Genomic DNA, 21953 nt, shown 5'->3' with positions numbered 1-21953 from the left:
AATCGTGAATAAATACAAGACTCCCAGTGGAAATATAAAAGAAGCTTGATTTTAATTTGCTTCTAAAATGGCAAAATTGGTGACTGCATCATCAACTGGTTCCTCCAAATCCTTGATACAACTCGTGTCTACAGTCTTCACGACACTAATAAATATAACAAATGGAAGGTATAACTTAGAGTTATGTAGGTCTCTTTTGCTCCCTCTCTTCTTTCCCCTTTAATAATAAAAGTTTGGCTTTTTAGATGATAATGTGGAGTTGGGTTTTCTTCTGTGGTTCTCTTAAATTCTCCACTTTATAACAGCAACCCACATCATGTAAGTCTTTAAAGGGGATCAAGAGCAAAATAATTTTAGGAAATAGTGAGTTATGTCTAAAGCTGTCAAATATTAAGGGTAGTAACAGAGACTCATGGGGGGGGAGCTATAATATTTCATTTGGGATTCAAAGAGTAAGATATAGAGATTGCTTGTCAACATCATTCTTGTAGTTTGAACATCCCATGCAAGGTATTTCTTCAAGGGTTACAAATTCACTGTTTGAATACCTCTACCAAACATCTCAGGAAGAAAATAAGACTTCTGGAACTACTAGTTGGTATGAGAAGTATATATTTGAACAGGAAATGTTGCAGAATAAACTTGGTTTATAGGTATTCCTTTGCAATAAGTTAGCTTAATCATATTAACTATGAACCAAATTTTCTGAATCCATTCAAATATAATAGGAGATATGCTTTTCCAGTTATTATCTTAGTAGCCTGGTTCTAACATTTAATAGAGTGGGGAAAGCATGAATTGGTCACACTTCCCCCCCCTCATTTCTGATGTTAACATGCAAAATGGGAACTAATGGAGCTCTCATCCACTGTGAGATCCACAGGCCTCCCCTCTCCCAATGATTTATGGTGAGTGATAGCCATGAGTCCCACGTTACAGTGGGTGTATGTGTAGAAGCATGACACGCTTGAACTTAAGTTGGAACAGGCTCCAAGATCAATCACAGAAGAACATGGATTTGTTATAAGGTTATGGATAACAGATGGTACAGTCAGGAGGCCAGCTTCAAAATTAGAGATCATGATGGGATAGAGCAGCAGGGGAAATCGCTTGATGAAGTCAACCCAAAGCCACAAGACTTTCCTTATCAAAACTAGTATATTGATTTGTGCTTAGGTTTCAGGAAATCCATGTGTGATCTTCAGAAAAGGGATTGTGTGGCAACCTCTCTCTACCCTGTTTAGGAAGAGGATGAGTAACAGCAACTTTAAATCCACAAGTGATCTGTGTAGTGGTTATCATGTTCTCAATTGAAGTCCTACAACAGAATATCAAATTCTAAAGAATCTTGAATTATTATTAGGCTAGTGTATTTCAGAAACAGCACATCATTTTAAGAGGTGGGAAGGTGTATTTCCAACAGAATCTACTCCATCTAAATTAAATGATCCCCAAGCCTCACCCTTCTGGTATATGAGGCTCAGATGAGCCACTGATTTTTAGAAAGATATAAAATTGGACACGGTAGCTGCATGTAGCAGATTAACACCCTTGGCATCTTTAAGCAGCAAACCCATTGTATTTTCCATGAACTGGTGTGACACATGATGTATGGTGGGATAATTCTGCAAAAGCCAGTCAGGAAAGTGGTTTCTTTTATTCTCTCACTCCAGAAAAGATTCTAGCTAATGACACTGTGATAAGAGTCAAGCGTAATGGCCATTAATCTAGGAGAAAATGATTTTTCATATAAATTGCTCTCGCTCTCACTCTCTTTAAAGTTTCACAGGCACAAAGAAAATACGATCACTGAAAGGAATGGTTGTTAGGACAAATGAGCATGCCAGGGCTCAAAGGAAACAGAGCAGAGATAAAGCAAGAAAACTCAGAATTGAGCTGAGCACTGAAGTATATAGGATGAAAGCGCCCCAAGGCAACACTCATGTGATGGTTGCCCTTCTTTTCTCCTCACCGCTCCAAATAAAGCAATGGTTTTTCTTTGATTTCAAACAAACCATCCTACCTGCTACTTTCTCATTGAAACCATTTCACAGTCCGCACTTACCCAAGCAATAGCAAGCCTTTAATAAGGTCAGGTTCTTAATGTGAATTAAGTACTAGAGACGCAATGCATTTTTGTAGTATATTTTGTAACCAGTAGAGGCAGAGAGAGGGAAACAGTCACACAGACTATTGGTATACAAAAGCAGAGTCGGAAGGGACCTCAGACTAGTCCAACTAGTAAACCTCATTAAATTAAACAAAACTGAGTAGAATAGTTAGGACTATGCTTTTACTCTCTCTGCCTCCTCCCCAGACACAGTGTGATTATTAGTGCTGCAGAAAGGACGACAAATTAATTCAAATAAAAAGGGGTGTCATTATCTCATCATGAAGAGAGGTACATAAATACCCAAGGTATTTCAAAAACCACAAAATTTACCCAGCTAAGCTGTCTAAGGAAGATATGACATTTTCTTCCTTAGAGTTTCCCTTACACCCTCAACCCCCTCCATCCCCCCCCCAAAAGGGTAGAGATCTCTATTTTGGGTACCACAGATTTAGGATGCACAGCCTGCAGGAAATTACTTAGGGGCATCCCTTCCAACTATATGAATCTATGCAACTGCTATGCACAAGAATGCTATGTCTTTTACTAGAAAGGGCAAGATATGAGTGCTTTGAAAACATACACAGACACATACATACATATATGCAATATTACAACTTTCACTTTGATTCAATAAATCATTCTAGCAGGCTACAGCTTAGTGCATGCTTTGCCTACATGGATACTACCAAGAGCACCCAACTTTGAACTGTCCAAAGGAATCTAAGTGAGATTCTGGTTTTTCCCCCCATGGCTTGAAGTCCTCTGGGCTAGAGGTCACCTCTAGAGTTGTTTTTATTGAAAGATGCTTTATTAGATGAACCCTTTCCCCCAGCATCACTGCTGGGTAAGTCACAAGATGCCACTTTGCTGTCAAATCATAATACTAATGTTTATAATAATCAGTTGCACTACTGCTTGTTCAGTCTTTTGTTACGTTGTAGTACATCCTTGTCACTTGATACTATTTACCTAACAAGAGGTAGGATTCTTATGGTAGAAAGCCGTATCATGTTCAGTGGTGAAGACCTGATTGACAGTTTGTTATCTCACCTTCCAGCGATACTCAATTTTCTGTAGACTCCAGCGTTCATAGAGAGATCCATGGCAATTTTGACACTGGATTTAGTTACTTTGTGCACCCCATTGCAATGCATTAATCACCTTCAACTAAACTGTTGCACTAGCAGACGTCAGCACAAGGATTCCTGCGAGCACAATAGGACTTTCTCCCCTTCACCCTCTCAAAATCTGCTCAGGGGGATTGTACAATTCTGTAAAAATATACCCCTGCCTCTCCACTCCTTTGGTGAAAGCTCTTTCCCTTGTTTTGGGCATCCTCTGTCTAGACTACTGCAACTTTTACCTCCCTGGCCCCCTCTTCTTACACATCAAGCCCCACACCTCTGTCCAAAACTCTCCCAACAAAATTGTCATTATTTAAACAGTATGGCACGTCTCCCGAATTCCTGATCTAGGACAAAACTCACTGGCCTCAACTTCAAAGCCTTCCATAGGCATATCCCTGTGTCTGAACTAACTTTCTTGGGAAAGGAGTCTAAAGAACTGGTTACAAAGTTCTAGAACTTATTGATAAACTAAAAATGAACAAAGTTACTCAATCCAGATGGCATCTACTCGACAGCTCTCGGAGAATTAAAAATGTGAAGATGCAGAGCTTCTAATGAAAATTTGTAAATTATGCCTGTACCCGAGGACTGGAAAATGGCCAATTTAATACCATTTTTTATTAAAAGGATCTGGCTGGATCCCAGAAGCTATAATCTGATTATCTTCACATCAGCAATATTCAAGATAAAATTACCCAGCATATAGAAGAATAAGCCTTGCTGAAGAAGAACCAATGTGACTTTGGCAAAGGTAAGTCCTGACTCACTAAGCTTTGACAATTATTTGAGAGTGTCAATAGGCATGGAGATTTGGGTGATCATTGTGCAACACCAGCAAAGACTCCTGAGCAAGCTTAGCAGGCATGAGCTAAAAGGCAGGCATGAACAGGAAGCAGAGAGTGGGGATAACTGAATGATTCTGACAATGAATAGACACAAGAAATGGAATCCACCAAGGGACCAGTGCTTTTTAATGTTTTCATGAATATTCTGGAATTGCGGGTGAGCAGTTAAGTGGCCAGATTTGCTGATGACACAAATTGCTCAAGCTGTTAAAAAAAGAAGCAAGCAAAAAACATATATATGAGTTCAATCTAACAAATGTTGGGCATTACCATCTCCCATAGAAATTAATGAGACTTGAGTTAGTAACCAAGTATAGTTCCTTGACTAATTTCACTGGATTCTGCCTACTTTCACCAGGAAATATTATATTTCAGTGCATTGTTGTTGATTATGTTTTTAAAGAGTATTACAGGACAAGTTCCTTTTGTTTGCTTTTAAACCAGCACCCGGTTTCCCCAGTAATTTTCACAACCTTGGTTAGCTGTATATAAATATTAGTACACCAACAATTATAGTACTTGAAACTGTGCTGACATTTCTATGGTGGAAGGTTGAAGCGTGGCAAATGGCAATATGCCATGGAATGTCCAGCTCCGCATCCAATCAAAAGCAGCTTTGCAGAACTCAAAGTCCCAACAGGCTGAGGGACACAAACATTGGCTTCTGTTCCGTTGCCACACATCCCGTGTTCATTCCATCCCCAGGAAAAACACTGGCTACCTACAAGAAAGGAAGACATGTTGTAATCAGAGCATTAAAGCAACTAATACAGCACCGATATTCCCGAGGTCATCAATTTAGCAATCAGCAACAGCCTTGCAGTGCACTGGGTATGTTTCAGTGTTACTTGCTTAAGAACATAAGAAGCTGCCGTATATGGAATCAAACCACTGGCCCAACTAGCTCACGGTTCTTTACACTAACTGGCAGTGGCTCCATCTGGAAATGCTGGGAATTGAACATGAAACCATCTGCATGCCCAGCTATAGCCTTTTCTCAAAATACTTTCCAAGTAAACATGCACAGAATTGGGCTGTTGTGCCACCACTTTATTCTACAAGAGCATAGACTGGGAATTAAAAATCAGGAGTCAGGGGTCGCATATGACCTAATATTTTCATTACGGATTATTCAAGAAGGGAATCATAGTGTGAACTTTAAGGTCTCAATCCAACTTAGTACATGCAACATTCCATTATCTAAGTATCTCTTACATTATCTGTTTATTTTTCCTCTTGCAGATGAAGAACCGTGTTTGCTGGTGATATTTAGGGCTCTGAAATTCAGTACAAAATTCTCAGCCTTATAAAAGGGGTTGACGCCAAAAAGTCTGAAAAGTGGCAGCTCAGTTTTCTGGAAACTATTTCTGGTATTACTGTGCTCCTTTTGGCACCGACAATCAAAGAAAAACGCCTTTACAAATAGAGCGATACTCTTTCTTTCAAACTTATGCCAGTGTAACTGAATCACACTTAAGCAATAACAGTGAGATATCAAGTAGGCTACTGCTCTGGGAAAACAAGTTCTCTATTTAGCTCAGTATTCAGACCCAGAAAAAGTAACCTAAGTATTCTAATAGTCAGATCTAAAACTACACGCTCAAATCATTGACCTAAAACTTTCAAGTTAATATTAAAAATTAATGTTTTAGCTTGTGGGATATTTCCCCAGTCTTTGGGAAAATACCCAGCCTCAAGAGTGAACATACTAGAACCCTGCCCTTTGTGAGAGAAGAAGAACAAGAGTTTGGATTTGATATCCCGCTTTATCACTACCCGAAGGAGTCTCAAAGCGGCTAACATTCTCCTTTCCCTTCCTCCCCCACAACAAACACTCTGTGAGGTGAGTGGGGCTGAGACACTTCAGAAAAGTATGACTAGCCCAAGGTGACCCAGCAGCAGCTGCATGTGGAGGAGCGGAGACACGAACCCAGTTCCCCAGATTACGAATCTACTGCTCTTAACCACTACACCACACAGCCATCTTTCTCTCCCTCCACCCCTCCACACAAAATGCCTCTGAAAAAATACTGTGTCCAGACCTGGTTGCCTTCCCAAAACATTTTTTGAGAACATCGTGGCCTACCAAGACACCAATTTGCCAACTCCATTGCTACAAACAGTGGCAGAATAATTCGTTGCAATTTTTTTTAATGCACTGCTGTTTCTTGTGAAAGTAAGCCACCACTAAGGACTTTTCTCCTGCTCAATTTGCTGACTTTCATGGCCTGCAAATGACCCTTAGTTAAACAAACCATGGTTTTCCAAGTACTTTGGGTTAGCTGAAAACTAGAAGGAGAAACTTCTGATTTCTTTGCAGATGCAAAAAGAGAAAGGAGGAATGAATAAGTCTCTCCGTCTATACCATTATCTTAATAACCAACTGCCAGCGCCTTTGCAGGGTCAAACAGGCAAGCAAATCCTCCCTCAATCACTGTAGTTCTGATCTTATTGATTGATTGATTGTCTCCCGCATATACGTGGTTTCTCCTTCCATGGTTGCTATTCACTTAGAGAGGGGTTGAAAGATCCAAAGAAAAGATCCAAATTGACCCATTTCATAAACCAAGATGGGAACTTCTTGCTGTTGAAGGTACAGTACAGAAATCCCTTATTTAATAAAGCAATGAGGAAAAATTATGGTTCATCCTGAATCACATCTAATTTGACTGTAACATTTAACATGTTATGGAGCATTAATAGGTTTTCTTGTTGGATTTCTGACACTATTAGCCTTGATGGAACAGAACACAAAAAAACCTGGTTTCACGTGTATAGCTGAAATAAACCCCTGAATCATTCTATACCTAAAAATAAAAAAAAAATGGGGATGTGGGAAAGTGTTCCGTACTAAAAATAGCATCTACCTCACTGGGTGGTCCTTTTATGTCTGAACCAGTTTCCATGTTGCTACTCCAGTTCTTCAAATGTGAGCTGAATAATGGACTGAAAAAAGGTGCTGCATATCTTGGAACTTAATGCCCTGTAACATGTTAAATGTTACAGCCAAACTAGATGTGATGCAGGAGAACCATAATTTCTCCTCTCCTCCCTCCACAAACCTTTTTTGCTAATTAGAACAAGCAGAGTGTCTGTATTTCCTTCAGAATGGCTGGTTTACTGCTACATAAATTATACTTTGAACCAACAAGCCTTCCCAGCTGTAAAATGGAACTAGCAAGAATCCACCATGATCCCATAGAGAACTCCTGTATTTTTAAATGGAGGGACCATGGCTGCATACACTTCCTTTATACCAAGAGAGAAAAAGGTTTTTGATTTTACCGATACTGGGTAGCAATACGATAACATTTGAGTGCATGTGTAGAAAAAAAGTTCTAAATAATCTAAAATCAGTTTTCGATTATTATCCTCACCCACTGAGTTGGAACGATGATCACTTCAACAATAAAAGAAGTACTTTCATCTAAATATAACATTTTCACAGAACAACGAAGAGTATTGCGGCCCCTTAAAGGCTAATATATTTATTATGGCATATGCTTGTGGGGGCTGCAGTCCACTTCATCATTAGACCTTAGTTAGTTTACTGTAGTCTCCCAGATTTGTCCTTTAAGGTGCCACAGGGCTCTTGGTTGTTTTTTGCTGCACCTCTGAAAATTACAAGAACGATCTTCACACAACACAGAATTCACTGTCAAAAGGTGTGCTAGCCAATCTTACATAATATCACATAATAAGATGGAGCATGACCAAAGCTGACAGAGGTTAGTGCTAGTGATTAGAGGAAGACGGGTGGGCCTGAGTGACTTATATTACTTAACAGTAGAAGGATTAGCATGTACAGAAGAGTACAGGGGATGAGAAGATGAAAGGTCCTGCACCTGACTATAGCTGCATTTCTGAACATAAGAATGATTCGCATACATAAGGGGTTCTAGAATGTGTTCTGCCAATGTATCATTTAACTGAGACCTTGACCACATTGTTAATGTAAGACCAGCACAATCTGCTCAAGCAAACATACAACAAACACTAATTCTGTAAGCTGGTCAAAAATACAAGGTATTTTCTTGTTGTTGTGATTTTTCAGAGACACACAATGTCTCAAAAGGGCAAATTGCTCCTTTTTGATGAATTATGAACAATCCAAATCTAAGAGAGAAATATCATGAGTCTAAAAATTAGAGGTTTCCAGGAGAAGAGTGTGCTTCCCTCCCCCTCCCTGCTTCTCTTATCTTCGTTAAATGCCAGCACAGCCCATTTTCATGCAGCAAACATTTAGGAAATGGAAAGACACTTGATTGTTAATGTAATTCTGCTGAATCTAATACCTCTGCAGTACATGATGCAGGCTGGGTTGCTTTGAAAGGATGGAGATGCTGGGTTGCTATGGAAACAAGAAGGCAAGTCTTTAGATTGCTCATCCCTGAAGAGCCGCCCTGTCAATATCTTTAAAGACCGCTAATAAAATTTTAATCACTGATTAGAATAAAAAGAATTCCAATCCATTGTTTACTACTGGTGTCCCAGTTCAGAAATTGCCACTTTTTTCTATGTTGGCCAACCCCAACAATGGACTGGAGTAATCTAAAACACAAATGAAAGAATGAAACACAAATGAAGATCTTAACATCCAGTTTGGCTGCTTGATATTATTCCTCACAGCATTAAGATTCCACCCTCCCTGTTTAAAATATGAGCACCAGTTAATATGTGTGTTCATCAGACAATTTGCTGGCAGGTCCTTTCTTACATAGCCCTTCCCCCATTCCTCAAATAAACTGTTAGAAAAGGATAATCAATTTCAAAACAACCGTGGCAACAAACCAGGAACCTGAATCGGTTCCAGAATAAAACTAACCGCTGGTTTCATAAATTCTGAATTACTTCCCTGAAATGATGGTTTCTGCCTAAGTCTGGCTTGCTCCCAAAGGTTTTCCAAATCTTGTGATAATGAACAGCTAACAAAGCACTTTACTCATATTGTACTCATACTGACTAGGGTGGGAGGTGGGGGGGACACGGGACCTTGTCACTGCACCAGCACCACTGGAGCAGCCAAGAGACCAGGATCAGGCCTGTTAACAGTACATGCTGCAAGTAGGGGTGGCTCAGGATGAAGTAGAACCTGTGCTGGCCCAGCATGCAACACCCCCCCAAAAAAACCCCATTTTGAGGGGTTCCCTTGGCAGCAATACTGCCAGCAGTAGCTTCTACCCATTTACTGCTTGGACAAGTGCACTGCGGTGCTCCTCACTGGTTGGTTTTCACCGCCAGGTGAGCTAGGCATGGCTGGAGAAAGAGAGGCCTCTACTCCATCCTGAACCTCCTCCAGGCCAGTGGACTGGAGCTTTGGATTGGTCTGCTAGTCACTCAGTCCCATTTTCTATTTTACTGCTGGTTGTATTTTTTAGGTTGAATTGCTATTTTTATTGAGAAATTTGTATGTTTTTATCATATGAACCACCTTGAGAGGGCTATATAGCCCTGAAAGACAGCACACAGATTCCTAAATAATTATATTTCTTGCATACTTTTATTGGGTAGACTGGAAGGCATATATGGCATTATACAAGCTGGGATAGATCTGGAAGATTGAGAGGGGCGTGGAGAATTAAAAAGGCTTATTCATCTTATGGTCAAAGCAAGCAAGAAAAATTCAGTTGCTATGGAAACCCAGTGATTTATGATTTTAGGGCAAGTGCGGGGAGTGAGGGAATTGACTATATTAGCTCTATACAAGTTTCACCTCCAGCATTTATGTGTATATAATTGATTCATACTATGGACCAGTGCCTGGACTCGGCAGTGAGCTGGATGAGGGGCAACAAACTTTCTCTGAATCCTAGCAAGACAAAGGCACTGTGAGTGGGCAGTTCCTGAGTCCAGATAATTAGTAAATTACCTGCTTTGGATGGTGTTGTACTTCCCTGGAAAGGGCAAGTTCATAGCCTGGGGCTGCTCCCAGATCCATTTCTGTCACTAGAGGCCCAGATGACCTAAGTGTTTTGGAATGTCTTTCACCAACTTTGGCTAGTAAGGCTACTGGTGCTTCTGGACCAGGATAGCCCAACCACCATGGTCCATGCACTGGTATCCTGCAACCAGGGTTACTGAAATGCCATCTATGTGGGGCTGTCCTTGAGCTGGTCCAGAAGTTGTAGCTGGTGCAAAGTTCAGCTGCTCGCTGGGGCAGGATATTACTAACATTTTACATTGCTGTTGAAAAACATTACACAAGCAGTCAATTAGCTGCTGGGTTTATGTTCAAGGTGGTGTTTTGGGTGTATAAAGCCCTATACAGCTTGGGATCAGGATATCTAAAAGATAGTTTTACTCTTTAACAAGTTGATCACTGTGCTGAGGGTCTCCTGCGGGTACCATATTATCAGGAGGTCGGTTTCACACAACATCAGAATCAGGCCTTTAGTTTTGTGGCAGCTACTCTGCAGAATTCCCTCCCCTTAAAATATTAGACAGGTGCCCTCTCTGTTGTCTTTCTGCTATCAACTGAAGACCCTTCTCTTCCAGCAAATCTTTTAAGCTGAGATCTTTCCCAGTCTGCATGTGTACTGGAAGTATTAGTGTTTTGTCATTTGTTGTTTCCCACCCTGGTCTCCTTTGGGAAGAAGGGTGAGACTGAAGACAGCATACCTCTGTATAAGGGAAATCCTGGTGACAGCATAAGTAGCTACTTACTACTCCCTTCTTACTCCCCTTAACCACATAGCCATTTGTTGGACAAGTGGGGTAAGAGGTCACAGATGTTTCAAACTCTCGAACTGCATTGTGAGCATTCTATATTTTCTGCAATGAAAAGGCCTAACCTGAAATGTGGGCATTCCGATAGCTAAAACTCTTCTCTCTTCAATCAAAGCAAGAACTCTCAGAAGGGCAGCACTTTAATTGCTTCATATTATCTTCCAATAAAAATCACCATTCATATTCTATATTTTTAGATCTACCCTTCTTCTTTTTTAAAAAAGGAAATGCAACAGCAGCTTAATGTGTTAATACATCTTACACAGCCCTCTATCTCATGCAGATTAGAGATTAAAGAACAATGTTCCATTAGCAAGATAATTTCAAGTTAGCTTAACCGGGGTGAGGGGGCAGAAATGGCACTGGAGAAAGGGACTAAGGTGAGGCGAAGTAAGATAACAGTACATAAGCAAGGGGAGGTGATTTCCTAAAATAATGAAAATAAACATGCAAAAAGAGTTGGCAGACGGGCATAGGAGACAACAGATGACCATGAGGAAGAGTAACAATGAAGCAATTAAGAGGCATTTTTTTACATATCCACATAATAAATCTGAAGGTGCATCCTCTCCATGGCAACATGATGTTCTCTAACTGGATAGCAAGAAATGTATTTTTTTAAAAAAAAACGATTTAATAAGCTTCAGCGCTTGTGTTTATTTATAACAGCATTTTTTTTCAGAGAGTGTAGGAGCTGAAGAAAACCCCTTAGTACCCTCCATTTTCAGAAACATTTTCAAGAACCAAAATCTTTATTCTGAACACACACACACACTACTGTACACATACAAGAGTATTCTAGCATCCTCAGTTAACTCCTGCAGTATGCAGCATTAGTCATACTCAGACCCACTGAAATCAAAGTCCATTTATTTCAGTGGATCTATTGTGAGTACTGTAAGATAATCACCCATGATGCATATGGGCTGTAACCCATATGGCTTCCAATTTTCCCTTCAGAGTATTGAGTCTTTCATGTTGCCTTTCGGTGACTGAAGAAAACAAGCACCTTGCCTGAGACACCCGCTTTGAAGACTGGTTCACATATTCCTTTCCTTTGACCCTTGAACTGGTCTTGAGCAGAGAGGCCAGGCACTGGGGTTGAGGATGAATTCCTGAGGTGGCTAGGCTTTGTGAACGCTTTCACAACGAGTTAATAGACGCTTTAATTATCATCATCTATTAACTCAAAAGCGGGATATCTATTAAGCCTTGCAATATACTCTGACAGTTAATCACCCTAAACCAAGAATTCAAATTAATGATCTATTTGAGTACTCGTTTTTGCTGTTGCTTGTGAGAAGCTTGGCTCATCTCAGGTGTTAGAAAGACTTTCTCTTACAGTTCAGATGGACGCCAAGGTCACAAGGATTCCCAAAGTGTGTCACAATTCAAGGTTTCGATGCCTCTAAAGATCATTACACCAATTTAATCACCACACAGCTTTTGAAATGTCATGGAGCTCAGCACCTCCTTGGAAACACTATAGTTCTGAAGTTATTTATAAAGCCATCATGCTTTGTTGGAATGCAGTGGTTGACAACTCTATAAAAGTTGCTAAATCAGTTAAATGCCAGAACAAGACTTCTCTGAGGAGGTCTACCCTAGAAATCTGATTCTTGATCGTCTCTTTTTTATTTATAGGCGACTAAGGGAAGGTAACAACTCTGACACACACATATAAAACTGAAGTCATCCTTGCCTGAGCTACACCAGTTACAGTGCTATTGACCACAGCACTGCCTCTAGGCCAACAAACAAGCTAATGGGTTTTATAGCCAAATAAATATGAGTTAACTTGTGAGACATCAATTTTCCTACAATTTCAAGGAAAGATTATTGCCTCCTCTACTATTTCATTAATTCTTTAAACAAAATATAAAATCCAGACTTTCCTAAAGTTTCAGGGCTGACACACTCATTCAAATCCCTGATGACATGAGCCCCATAGCACTATAAGGACCAGATTTGGCTTGTCAGGCAAGGGTGCAAGAGGAGAATGAAGAAACAGAAGGTGGGCCCGAATTGTGAGACTGCCTCTTTCCGTCCTGACTTCAGCCACTTTGGAAGGGAGAAAAGAGATGCCACCTCCCATCTTCTTGCAGAGCAGAGAGCCACAGTGGAGGCTCAAAGGAGCAGCTGAGTAGAGAGGCAGAACAGAAGGTGGCAGCAACTGAACAGGAACCCAAAAAAGAGGGCACAGTCTTGTCACCTAGAACCAGGTACCGCCTTTGTAGATGGGAGAAGACCTACCCATCCCAATAGAGTGCACATTTGTAATCCAAACATTCTTGCAAGTCATGCCTCATATTTAAAGGTTGGACAGGATGTGGAAACTTGTTGGGACATCTTCATGGCTTCCTTCAAGCTTTGAGCCTCTTGTCCTGCTCTTGAGCTCTTGAACTCTTGAACTCTGACTCCTGCACCTGTACCACTATTTGCCTGGGTGAAGACGTATTTCTTACTTACAAGTAACAGCCTCTTCTCGTGTGTTTTGGGGTGGGAACTAGGTCACCTACATGGAAGAAACTTTATTGTTTACATAAATGGTAAAAGTCACGCGTGTGTTACTGTTTGTATGTGTTCTCTCTAGATATATGTGTGGGTGTGCGTATAAGAAAAAAATATGAGGTGTTGGTACTTCTATATTGTGCCATGGGTACCAGCAGAAAATGGCTGCCATTGGTAGCAAAAAAAAGAGGTGTCATATCAAAAACTAAATTTGTTTTAATTCCAGCTGTTATAACCTGGATCAGAACACTGTGACTAACTGAACATTTGGCCACAACTTAGTGATTTATCCACTTTACTACATGATAAAACATAATTATAAATTAAGGCCTCTGGAAAGATGCAAACGCATCAAAAATCAGTTCCTTGTTGCAAACATAGAACACAGCTGACGCAAGAAACAACTGCAATCCTAACAAACATATATTTAGAAAAAGTATCATTGAAATATGTGCTTAGGATGGGCTGTAAATCATGTAAAGTACAAGATGAGGGGTCATTTTAAAATGAAATGGAAAGCAATATGGAAAATGTCTGAAAGCAATAATCACTAAACAGAAATAACTTAATTTGGTGAAATTACACTGAGTGATATCCAACATTACTTAAGTCTACTCTCAGTGTAATTAATGTTGACTATCTCTAAAATGGTTAGGAGTAATCTACATTTTCCATTAAAAGTGAGAGGGACATAAATCACATCACTCAGGAAATGCTATCATAATTAATCAGATCCTTAATGGGTTTACAAAAGGCCTGGCATCTGAAAATATTATTCTGAATTCTGTTCATAATAAAAGAGCCAGGAGAAGAAAAGGCTTGTTTTGCAGAAGACATATACTGCGAGGAATATCTGGCAAACAAAACTGTGTTGTACAAATGTATGTGTACTATGTTCCTGTAATGCAGACAACTCTATATTTAGACTTGCCAAGGTGAGTCAAACTCATTCCCAAAGGAAAATACTGCATGCAATGGAAGTAAAACGAAACATGAAAAGTGAAAATGACAGCAAGCAATCTGTCAAGCGAGACATTAGATGAAACCTGCTGAAGACTGGCCTTGTAAATATGCACATTCCTCAGTTAAAAGAAGCCATGGCTGTATGTATGAGTGTGTGTAAAATTTCCACACTGCCCTTCATTCAAAGATCACAGGGCTGCTGCCAAAACCTAGAGTTCTAGTTGTCCTCTTTCATACTGGACAGTCTGGTTATTACCAGTGCAGCCCAGGATGGTGTCCTCTTTTCCTCTATGGTAAACTGAATGGCTCAGACGTGGGGAGGTTCTGAGGTGACTGGCAGGTAGTGTTTCTTTGTGTGTTTTAATAAATGGGCAAGCAGAGCTGTTGCACTGTGCAGATTGAAGGCCCAAATGTTTATTGGAACTTATGGAACATGATGACTTACCACTGCCTTCAGCTTCCAGGGGCAATGAAGAAAATAGGGTGCCATTATGGGCACCCTATTTTAATACGTTTGTGCTTATTTGTGTAGGAAGATAAGCAAGTTTTAAGGCAGACAGCTAAACTGTAATTTATATGCTTGTTTTGAGTTAGAAGGACTTCAGAAAATGTGGAAGATAAAAGGCACATCTCTTGACTGTAAAATTAGTTGTATGTTTTCTTGTTTGGGATACTAAACACTTATGAAGGAAAGTCCTCAAAAAGTAAAAGAAGGGGGGGTGAAACAGCTGCAATTCTGTGTCCATAAATCAAAAGAGGAAATTTTATACACAGAGGATTTGAAACAGGAAAGGGATTAAACCAGGGAGCAGATGATGGAAACTTCTGCAGTTTAGAAATAAGCAAAGAGTAGCTGCCAGCCACACAGTGGTATTCAAGCTATGCTGTGATCAGCACTTGAAAGAGGTCATCAGCCAACAGGAAACATGCTCTAAAATTATAGCTAAGAGCCTGAGATGCTCTGGCACCTTAACATATTGTACTAACATGACCCTGACTGGGCACTTACTTCTGAAAAGTTGCCACCCATAGCCAAGCAGATGTTTGTTTGCTTCAAGCAAAATTATTAGCTGTTCCATATTTATGTCATCATGTTTGGAGGAGTGGAAGAGGTGCTGAATCTGGAAGATTTAATTTCACATCCCTTCTTGGCTATGAAGTTCACTGCATACAAATGGGAAATACGTGGCCACTCAGAAATTTAACTCATAATGGGTTGGATCCAGGTGGGCCATTCAATGACCAGACGCACTTCTATTCATGGAACACACAGAGATCTGTTTGGGGCTCCCTCCCTACTGGAAGAAATGGTAGGTGGTCTTCCCTAGTTCCTTGTTCCTCCTGTGGACCTATCCCCACCCAGAAGCACACTGCTGCTCCAGAGGCCCCAACCCTCGTAAGCACCTGTTCAGAGGCAACTTTGGATTCAGCCCAGTGTTTCTGTCATATTTTCAATGTGAGGGCTTTCGTGGCTCTCCAGGTAATGGCCATAATCACAAGCCTATCAAATAATTTAGGGTATAATTTTTACAGGAGCACCATACTCCAAGCCGCTCAACTGAATTCCCGCATTCAGATCAGAGGAGGACATTAGCTCATGCCCTTTGCATTTAACTGTATCCATTTTCCTCCCTAATTTAAAAGTATATCTGGGTGTAAAATCTCAGAATGAGATAATTACTGCTCTTGGCCTTTGATTTGGAGAGAATTAGGACATGCATTCATATGCCCTGTCTATTTCTAAGTTTATGATGGATTTTTCACCCAGAAAAAAATTCTTTAAAAGGCTAAATTAATAGATGCAAAAGGCATTCACTGTTTTTAGTAGGAGTCCTTGCAGAGACAGAATATGTGAAATGCCTATGAAAGTTACTCCATTTCTTTAACTGCAGTTCTACCCTTTCCTCCATTCCTCTGTTTAAAAGGGTACATTCGTAGATAGTTTTAATCACCCGGCAACACAATCCTGAGCATTATTTGAATGCCATAACTCGGTGCTGGTTTTGGCCACTGAAGATCACGATCCAGCTCATTCAGCACTGCCATATAACAGAACAATTTCAGGTGGCATTTCACAGCCTACCACAAACAAAGAAGGATTCAACAGCTCATCTACTTCACCTCTTTTTCTAAAACAGAACTAAATCATCTGTGATAGGTGCTTGTTCAATTTTGACTTTCCAAAGATTTCCCTTGACTTTCCAAAGATTTCCATGGCTTCCCCTGTCAGCTCATTCCATTGCTGGGCTGCTCCTAAAAGGTTGTTCTGGCTGTTTAACCTAAATCTTGTAGTAGTCATGGGGGTGGGAGGAATGCATGAAAGCACAAATCAATGACATCCATGGGAACTTGGAAAGCTGAGTGATTATTGTGATGTGTGCGTTTTGTTCAGCATTACAGAATATTTCTCAATATCCAATGTGTGATCACATATAAATTGAACCTAATTTAGAGCTCTTTGATGAACGGAGATATCACATATATCCATGAATTGTAGGTGGCTAATAGAATGGGCCTTTTGCCTGACCTTTCCCGAAGTTTGCTTCATTCACTTTTTGTTTTTGTTTTTTACTTCACCTATAGGAATCAAAGGAAAGAAAACCCCTTTGGTTAAATACTGGACCTTGCAACCATAAATCTGGAAGCACCAGTAGCTTCAATATTAAACAGTAGGGGTTTGTGTGGGCCCCAAGATTCACCTTATATCTTTAGCTCTGCTTAAAAAAACCCAAACTGTTCTTGATTCTGAGTTGCTCTATGCTATCTGCCTGCTTCAATCTAGAATTCAGGTTTCAGGTTTTCCTGCTCCCTCTCACCCAAATTAATACAACTCCAAGGCTTCAATCCATCTTAATCTGTCCTGATTATTGCATGTTCTAGATGCACAAATCCCACTAAGGTTCAATTGAGCTTACTCCTAGGTTAGTGTGCACAGGGGACTGATTCTTACGGAATTAATTTGAGGCCGCTAGGCAGTGGGAAGCTGCAGAAAGCAGAGCAATCTATTTTCATATTTTAAATGATTTATTTAATTTATTTATTTATTTATTTATTTATTATTATTATTATTATTTCTGTTTTACAGGTAAAATAGTAAGGAAAAGCATGTAGTATTTTTCCTAAGCGCTTGGTTAAAAATAAAATAAAGCATACTCTCACATTCTGCCCTTGCAGCAGAATCACTGAGATAATTAACAGGATTTCTAAAATGCTACAGAACAATTTTAATTTCATTAATAATGTATTGGTCTTGACATTATTTGATTTTATAGCCCTCTTTCATCAAATAAAACAGCAACCTTCTAATCCATGCAGCAAGCTTGGCTAAATATCCACTGAATGGACACCTTTCCTTCAGCAGGTTCAGAGTCAGCCGACTGAGGAGAGGCCAAGAAGTGAAAAGGGTTATTAGCCTCAAAATCTGCTTATGGGCTTCCTGATGCACCTGGCTGCCATTGTAGGAAGAAGGCTACTAGACAAGAGGGACCTTTGGCCTGATGCAGTTTGGTCGCTCTTATATTCAGAGGGACTCTTCCCCCCCACCGCCAAACCTTTTAAAGAAAAGGCTGCTTATTTCTGGTTTGTTGAATGTGATTCTAATAGCCTCATGACTCCAATAACCCATGCAAGCTTTGAGCGTCCTGGAAGACAGTACTTTCAAGAAATGTTTGGGTTTTAAACCATCACAGGAAATGTTGACTCCCATGACAAAAGCTTGACAGGACATCCAGGTATCAGCATGAACAGGCTTGCTAATAATGTTGTTCTTTTCTCTTTAGGATTAATTTTGATGCGGTATGGAAATCCAAGCTGAGCCAATCCAAGCTGAGGCTTTCTCAAGAAGAGAAATGCCAACATCCAGTGCCAACTAAATAATGAGAGGTCATATTAATACCTTCCCTCCCGATTTTCACTCTCCAAAGAAACCTAGGGAGGAGATCTCCTGCAGGGATCTATAAGCCTGTCTCTAATATACCTAGTGCAACTGGGATTCTTGAATCCACCTATTAATCAAAATGCTGTTTCTCTGCACAGCAGGTTCAATAGCCTGGGCTGAACCTTTATGCCAACTCTAAAATCTAGAAATTACACCATACTTTTCTTCAGACAAGAGTATCGAAATAAGAAAAAGATTTTATGTGTACCACACTTTTCAACATATCATGCCCACATTATACAGTAGAGCCCTGTATAAAACCCTTATTTAGAAAGGTCCCAAGTTACGTTTATATTTTGGTGTTCCCCATTGTTCCATATGCCATTCAAGGGAGACATTTCTAAGGTTTACTGTGCGGTTTCTAAAATCATAGACAGAACTTACAACTTGCAGATGCCAATATTTCCTGACTGTGAAAAAAATATTAGGATACTTCATGAAAAAATATACATATAGTACCTGGATAACTGAAGCCAGTCACAGGTCTGGACGGCAAATATAGGAGCAAACCCAAAATTCTCAAGTAATCACCAGTTTAGGGTTGAATCATTCAATGGAGAGCTAGAAGGCAGAAACTATCTGCTTGGCAATTCTATCTCTAACAATGCTTTCCACCCATTTTCCTGGAATAGATGTTAAGCTAGCCTACCTGTAATTTCCAGGAAACCCCACCTTTAGAAAAAACTGGTATTACACCAACCACTTTCCAGTCCTCATGTATGGAGGGTGATCTTAGGGACAAGTTAGAAGACCAGCAATCTCATATTTGAGCCCTGTCAGGTGCCCTTTCATACCCAACTACTGTGTTTGTTGATTTTTATGTTGTCAATAAGGTTTAGAACTTAATTGTGTGTCACCACTATTTATCTAAGCTCCTCGCTTGTTTGTGGAAGTTAGTTCAGGCCCTGGGATCTGCCTCATGTCTTTTGTTGTGAAGACAGGTGCAAAGAATTCATTCAGCTTCTCTGCAATCTCCTCATTCTCCCTTAGCACTTTTAACTCCCTTGTCATCCAAATGCCCAAATGCCTCCCTAGCTGGTCTTCTGCTACTAATGTATTTAAAGATCTGGTTGTTGTTGGTCTTCAGGTTTTTAGCAACGTGCTCCTCAAATTCTTTTTTAGCATCCCTTATTGCCTCCTTGCTTCTTCTTTTTTTGCCGAAGTTTGTATTCCTTTTTGTCTTTTGGACAAGACTTTCATTTTTTTTAGGAAGCCTTCTTGCCTCTAATAGCTTTACTTTGCTTGTTAACCACACTGTCATTGTCTTGGCCCTGGATGTACATTCCTTGATCTGTGACATATCTTCTAGCTGAGCTTCTAATATTTTAGTTTTAGACAACTCCCAAGCATTTTTGAGAGATTTGACCCTCTTAACTTTCAAAGCCACAATATGATGATGATGATGATGCACAATGTCATTGGTGTTCAGAGTGTTTTACAGTTTATATAACTCTGTTATATCTAGATCTATAGCACATAAAGGTAAATGTAAAGGTACCCCTGACCGTGCTAACAGTCCAAATGTTGGCCAAGGGGACAGGTTACAAAGAAAATAAGAAAGAGAGAGAAGCAAAAGTAACAGGAGACAATTATAAGTAAGTATAGATACATATTTAGGTTTAATTTCGGTTGGGGGTAAGAATTAGGGTCTTAAGTCAAAGGCATCAAGGAAAAAGTGGGATATGAGAAGTAATATGAAGGGAAGGAAGAAGAGGTGGAACCATGCAAATATTTCAAGAAGTTCCAGGCATAGGGGTAAGCAAGAGACATTGTTTCATTCTGTCCTTTATGCAACTGTCCTCTGTAGCAAAAAAAAAATCCACAAATGGTTTCCCCTCATTAACTTTGGAACTCATTTTCAGAGATCTTAATAGTAATAGCACTCCATAATCAATCATAGCAACAGAGTAGACTTGAATATTTGGATCACCTTTTTTATCCATCCTTACGCTCTGATGTTCTCATTTAATTTTTTTTAAAATACAGGTGGATAGATATAGATGTGGATTTAAAGAAAAGGGATATGCATATCAGCTGCAGTCAAGAACCTGGCCTCAGGCACATCTAAATATAATGAGTAAAGCCTACTTCAGAGATTGCTTTACAATCTATTTCACCTTGTTCCTCTTCCCCTTGAAAATGGGTGCAGAGGTCACACAGGTATTCCAACTCTAAATGCAGAATTATGTCACAATCACACTGTATTTCCTCAGTATTCAAGTATTCGGTGAGTTTTATGGGTTTCTGCCCCCACTGAAAAATTAATATGGGAGACAAAGCTGAAATACAACTGTGTTCTGAATGTGCTCACCGAAATGCATTCTGATATCAGTACTCCTCCCCCCCCCCCCCCCCGGGGCTACCTCTGTGCTGCCTTCTTAGATCTAAAGGCAGCCTTTGACAGCGTTCCTAGAAATATTCTTTGGGAGAAACTTGCGAAACAGGGCATTGATAGAAGACTCTTATGGCTCATAAGCCAGCTCCACGAAGGTACCCTTGCCAGAGTGAGATTCACTCCAGCGGGCGACCTTACAAACTCGATACCAATAAACAAGGGAGTGCGCCAAGGATGTATATTGGCTCCCTGCCTATTCAACCTATTCATCAGCGACATGCGAGCACCCCTAGTCAACTCATCTCCAAGTACACACGCGCCTAGACTAGCGGATTACCGCTGCCCACTCCTTTCATATGCGGACGACGCGGTAATTCTATCCTATACACGTGTTGGACTAACCAGAGCTCTGAAGATCTTTGCCACGTATTGTCAACTCAATCAATTAACCATCAACCATGCCAAGTCCAAGATCCTGATCTTCTCCAGAAGCCGGAGATTATACAAATGGAAGCTTGGTGGGGCAAAAATAGAGCAAGTCCTAAAATTTCAATACCTAGGAGTTATTTTTCAATACAATTTGGGGTGGAAAGCTCACATTCAACACCTACTTAATAAGGCCAAAACCTTGTCATATGCGCTCCTCCGATTCTTCTTTTCGGACGGAGCTTTGCATGTTCCCTCGGCCCTAAAGGTGTTCAAGGCAAAAGTGGTTGCCGTGCTTGCTTATGCTGCCCCGCTCTGGGCCGTGATGACAGATCTTGCTCCCCTTGAGACTCTGCAAAGCCAATTCCTACGTCGGCTCCTAATGCTCCCCCTGTGCGTAAGCAACGCAGCCATGCGACTAGAATTGAGGGTCGCATCCCTAGAAACTTGCCTGTGGAAGCAAGTCTTCAACTACTGGTTATCATTGTGGCATAGATTACCAAACCATTACCTTGCCCAATGCTTATGGCGAGATGAATTCTCTAGCCTTTGGACTAGTAGAATTCATGCCAAACTCCTGAGTTATGGAATCTCTCCCTCAGATTCCCTAAAACTAGACCAAATCACTGCTCAGAGACTGATCCGCCAAAGACTGGATGACATCGATTTACAGCGAAATTATACGCTGGGGGGAGGTGTTTGTTCGCCCCAGAACATTGGTATCACTTTAACTTACTGCGTTCCATCATACCTCTCCTCCCTTTCGACTGTTGCACATAGACTGGCCTTCACCAAAGCGAGGTTTAACGTCTTTCCCTCCAATGTCCTGAGACATAGGTTCTCAAAGGGTCAAGCCCCCGCTGTGTGCGAATGTGATAAGGTGACGCCGGAGTCGCTCCAGCACATTATGTTCACTTGCCCCTTGTTTAATGTGCTACGGGCAAATTTGTTGGGATCAATCATACAGAAA

The 21953-nt window shown here is 40.4% G+C and overlaps 1 protein-coding gene and 1 long non-coding RNA gene across 4 annotated transcripts in view; one reads left to right on the top strand and one right to left on the bottom strand.

Annotated features, from left to right (window-relative positions):
• Positions 1-27: 27 nt before the first annotated feature.
• SERGEF (secretion regulating guanine nucleotide exchange factor) overlaps positions 28-21953 on the bottom strand; it is a 104104-nt gene continuing 82178 nt past the window's right edge. For 2 of the 3 annotated variants that reach the window (XM_083590301.1, XM_083590299.1), the window contains exon 11: positions 4184-4806. In XM_083590301.1, the coding sequence (XP_083446427.1) occupies positions 4625-4806 (182 nt within the window). In that variant the 3' untranslated portion in view covers positions 4184-4624. Of the gene's footprint in view, positions 1237-4183; positions 4807-21953 lie in introns of those variants that run through there. The other variant, XM_083590300.1, reaches the window with a different exon arrangement.
• On the top strand, positions 17411-20194 carry LOC310751322. The gene is made up of 2 exons (XR_014542458.1): positions 17411-18523; positions 19935-20194. It is a non-coding gene; the product is annotated as an uncharacterized lncRNA (long non-coding RNA).

This window comes from Podarcis filfolensis, assembly GCF_964270895.1.
Source record: "Podarcis filfolensis genome assembly, chromosome: 1".
Lineage (NCBI taxonomy): Eukaryota > Metazoa > Chordata > Lepidosauria > Squamata > Lacertidae > Podarcis > Podarcis filfolensis.
Note: the sequence above shows the minus strand (reverse complement) of the source record. Positions and strands in the feature narration are given on the sequence as shown.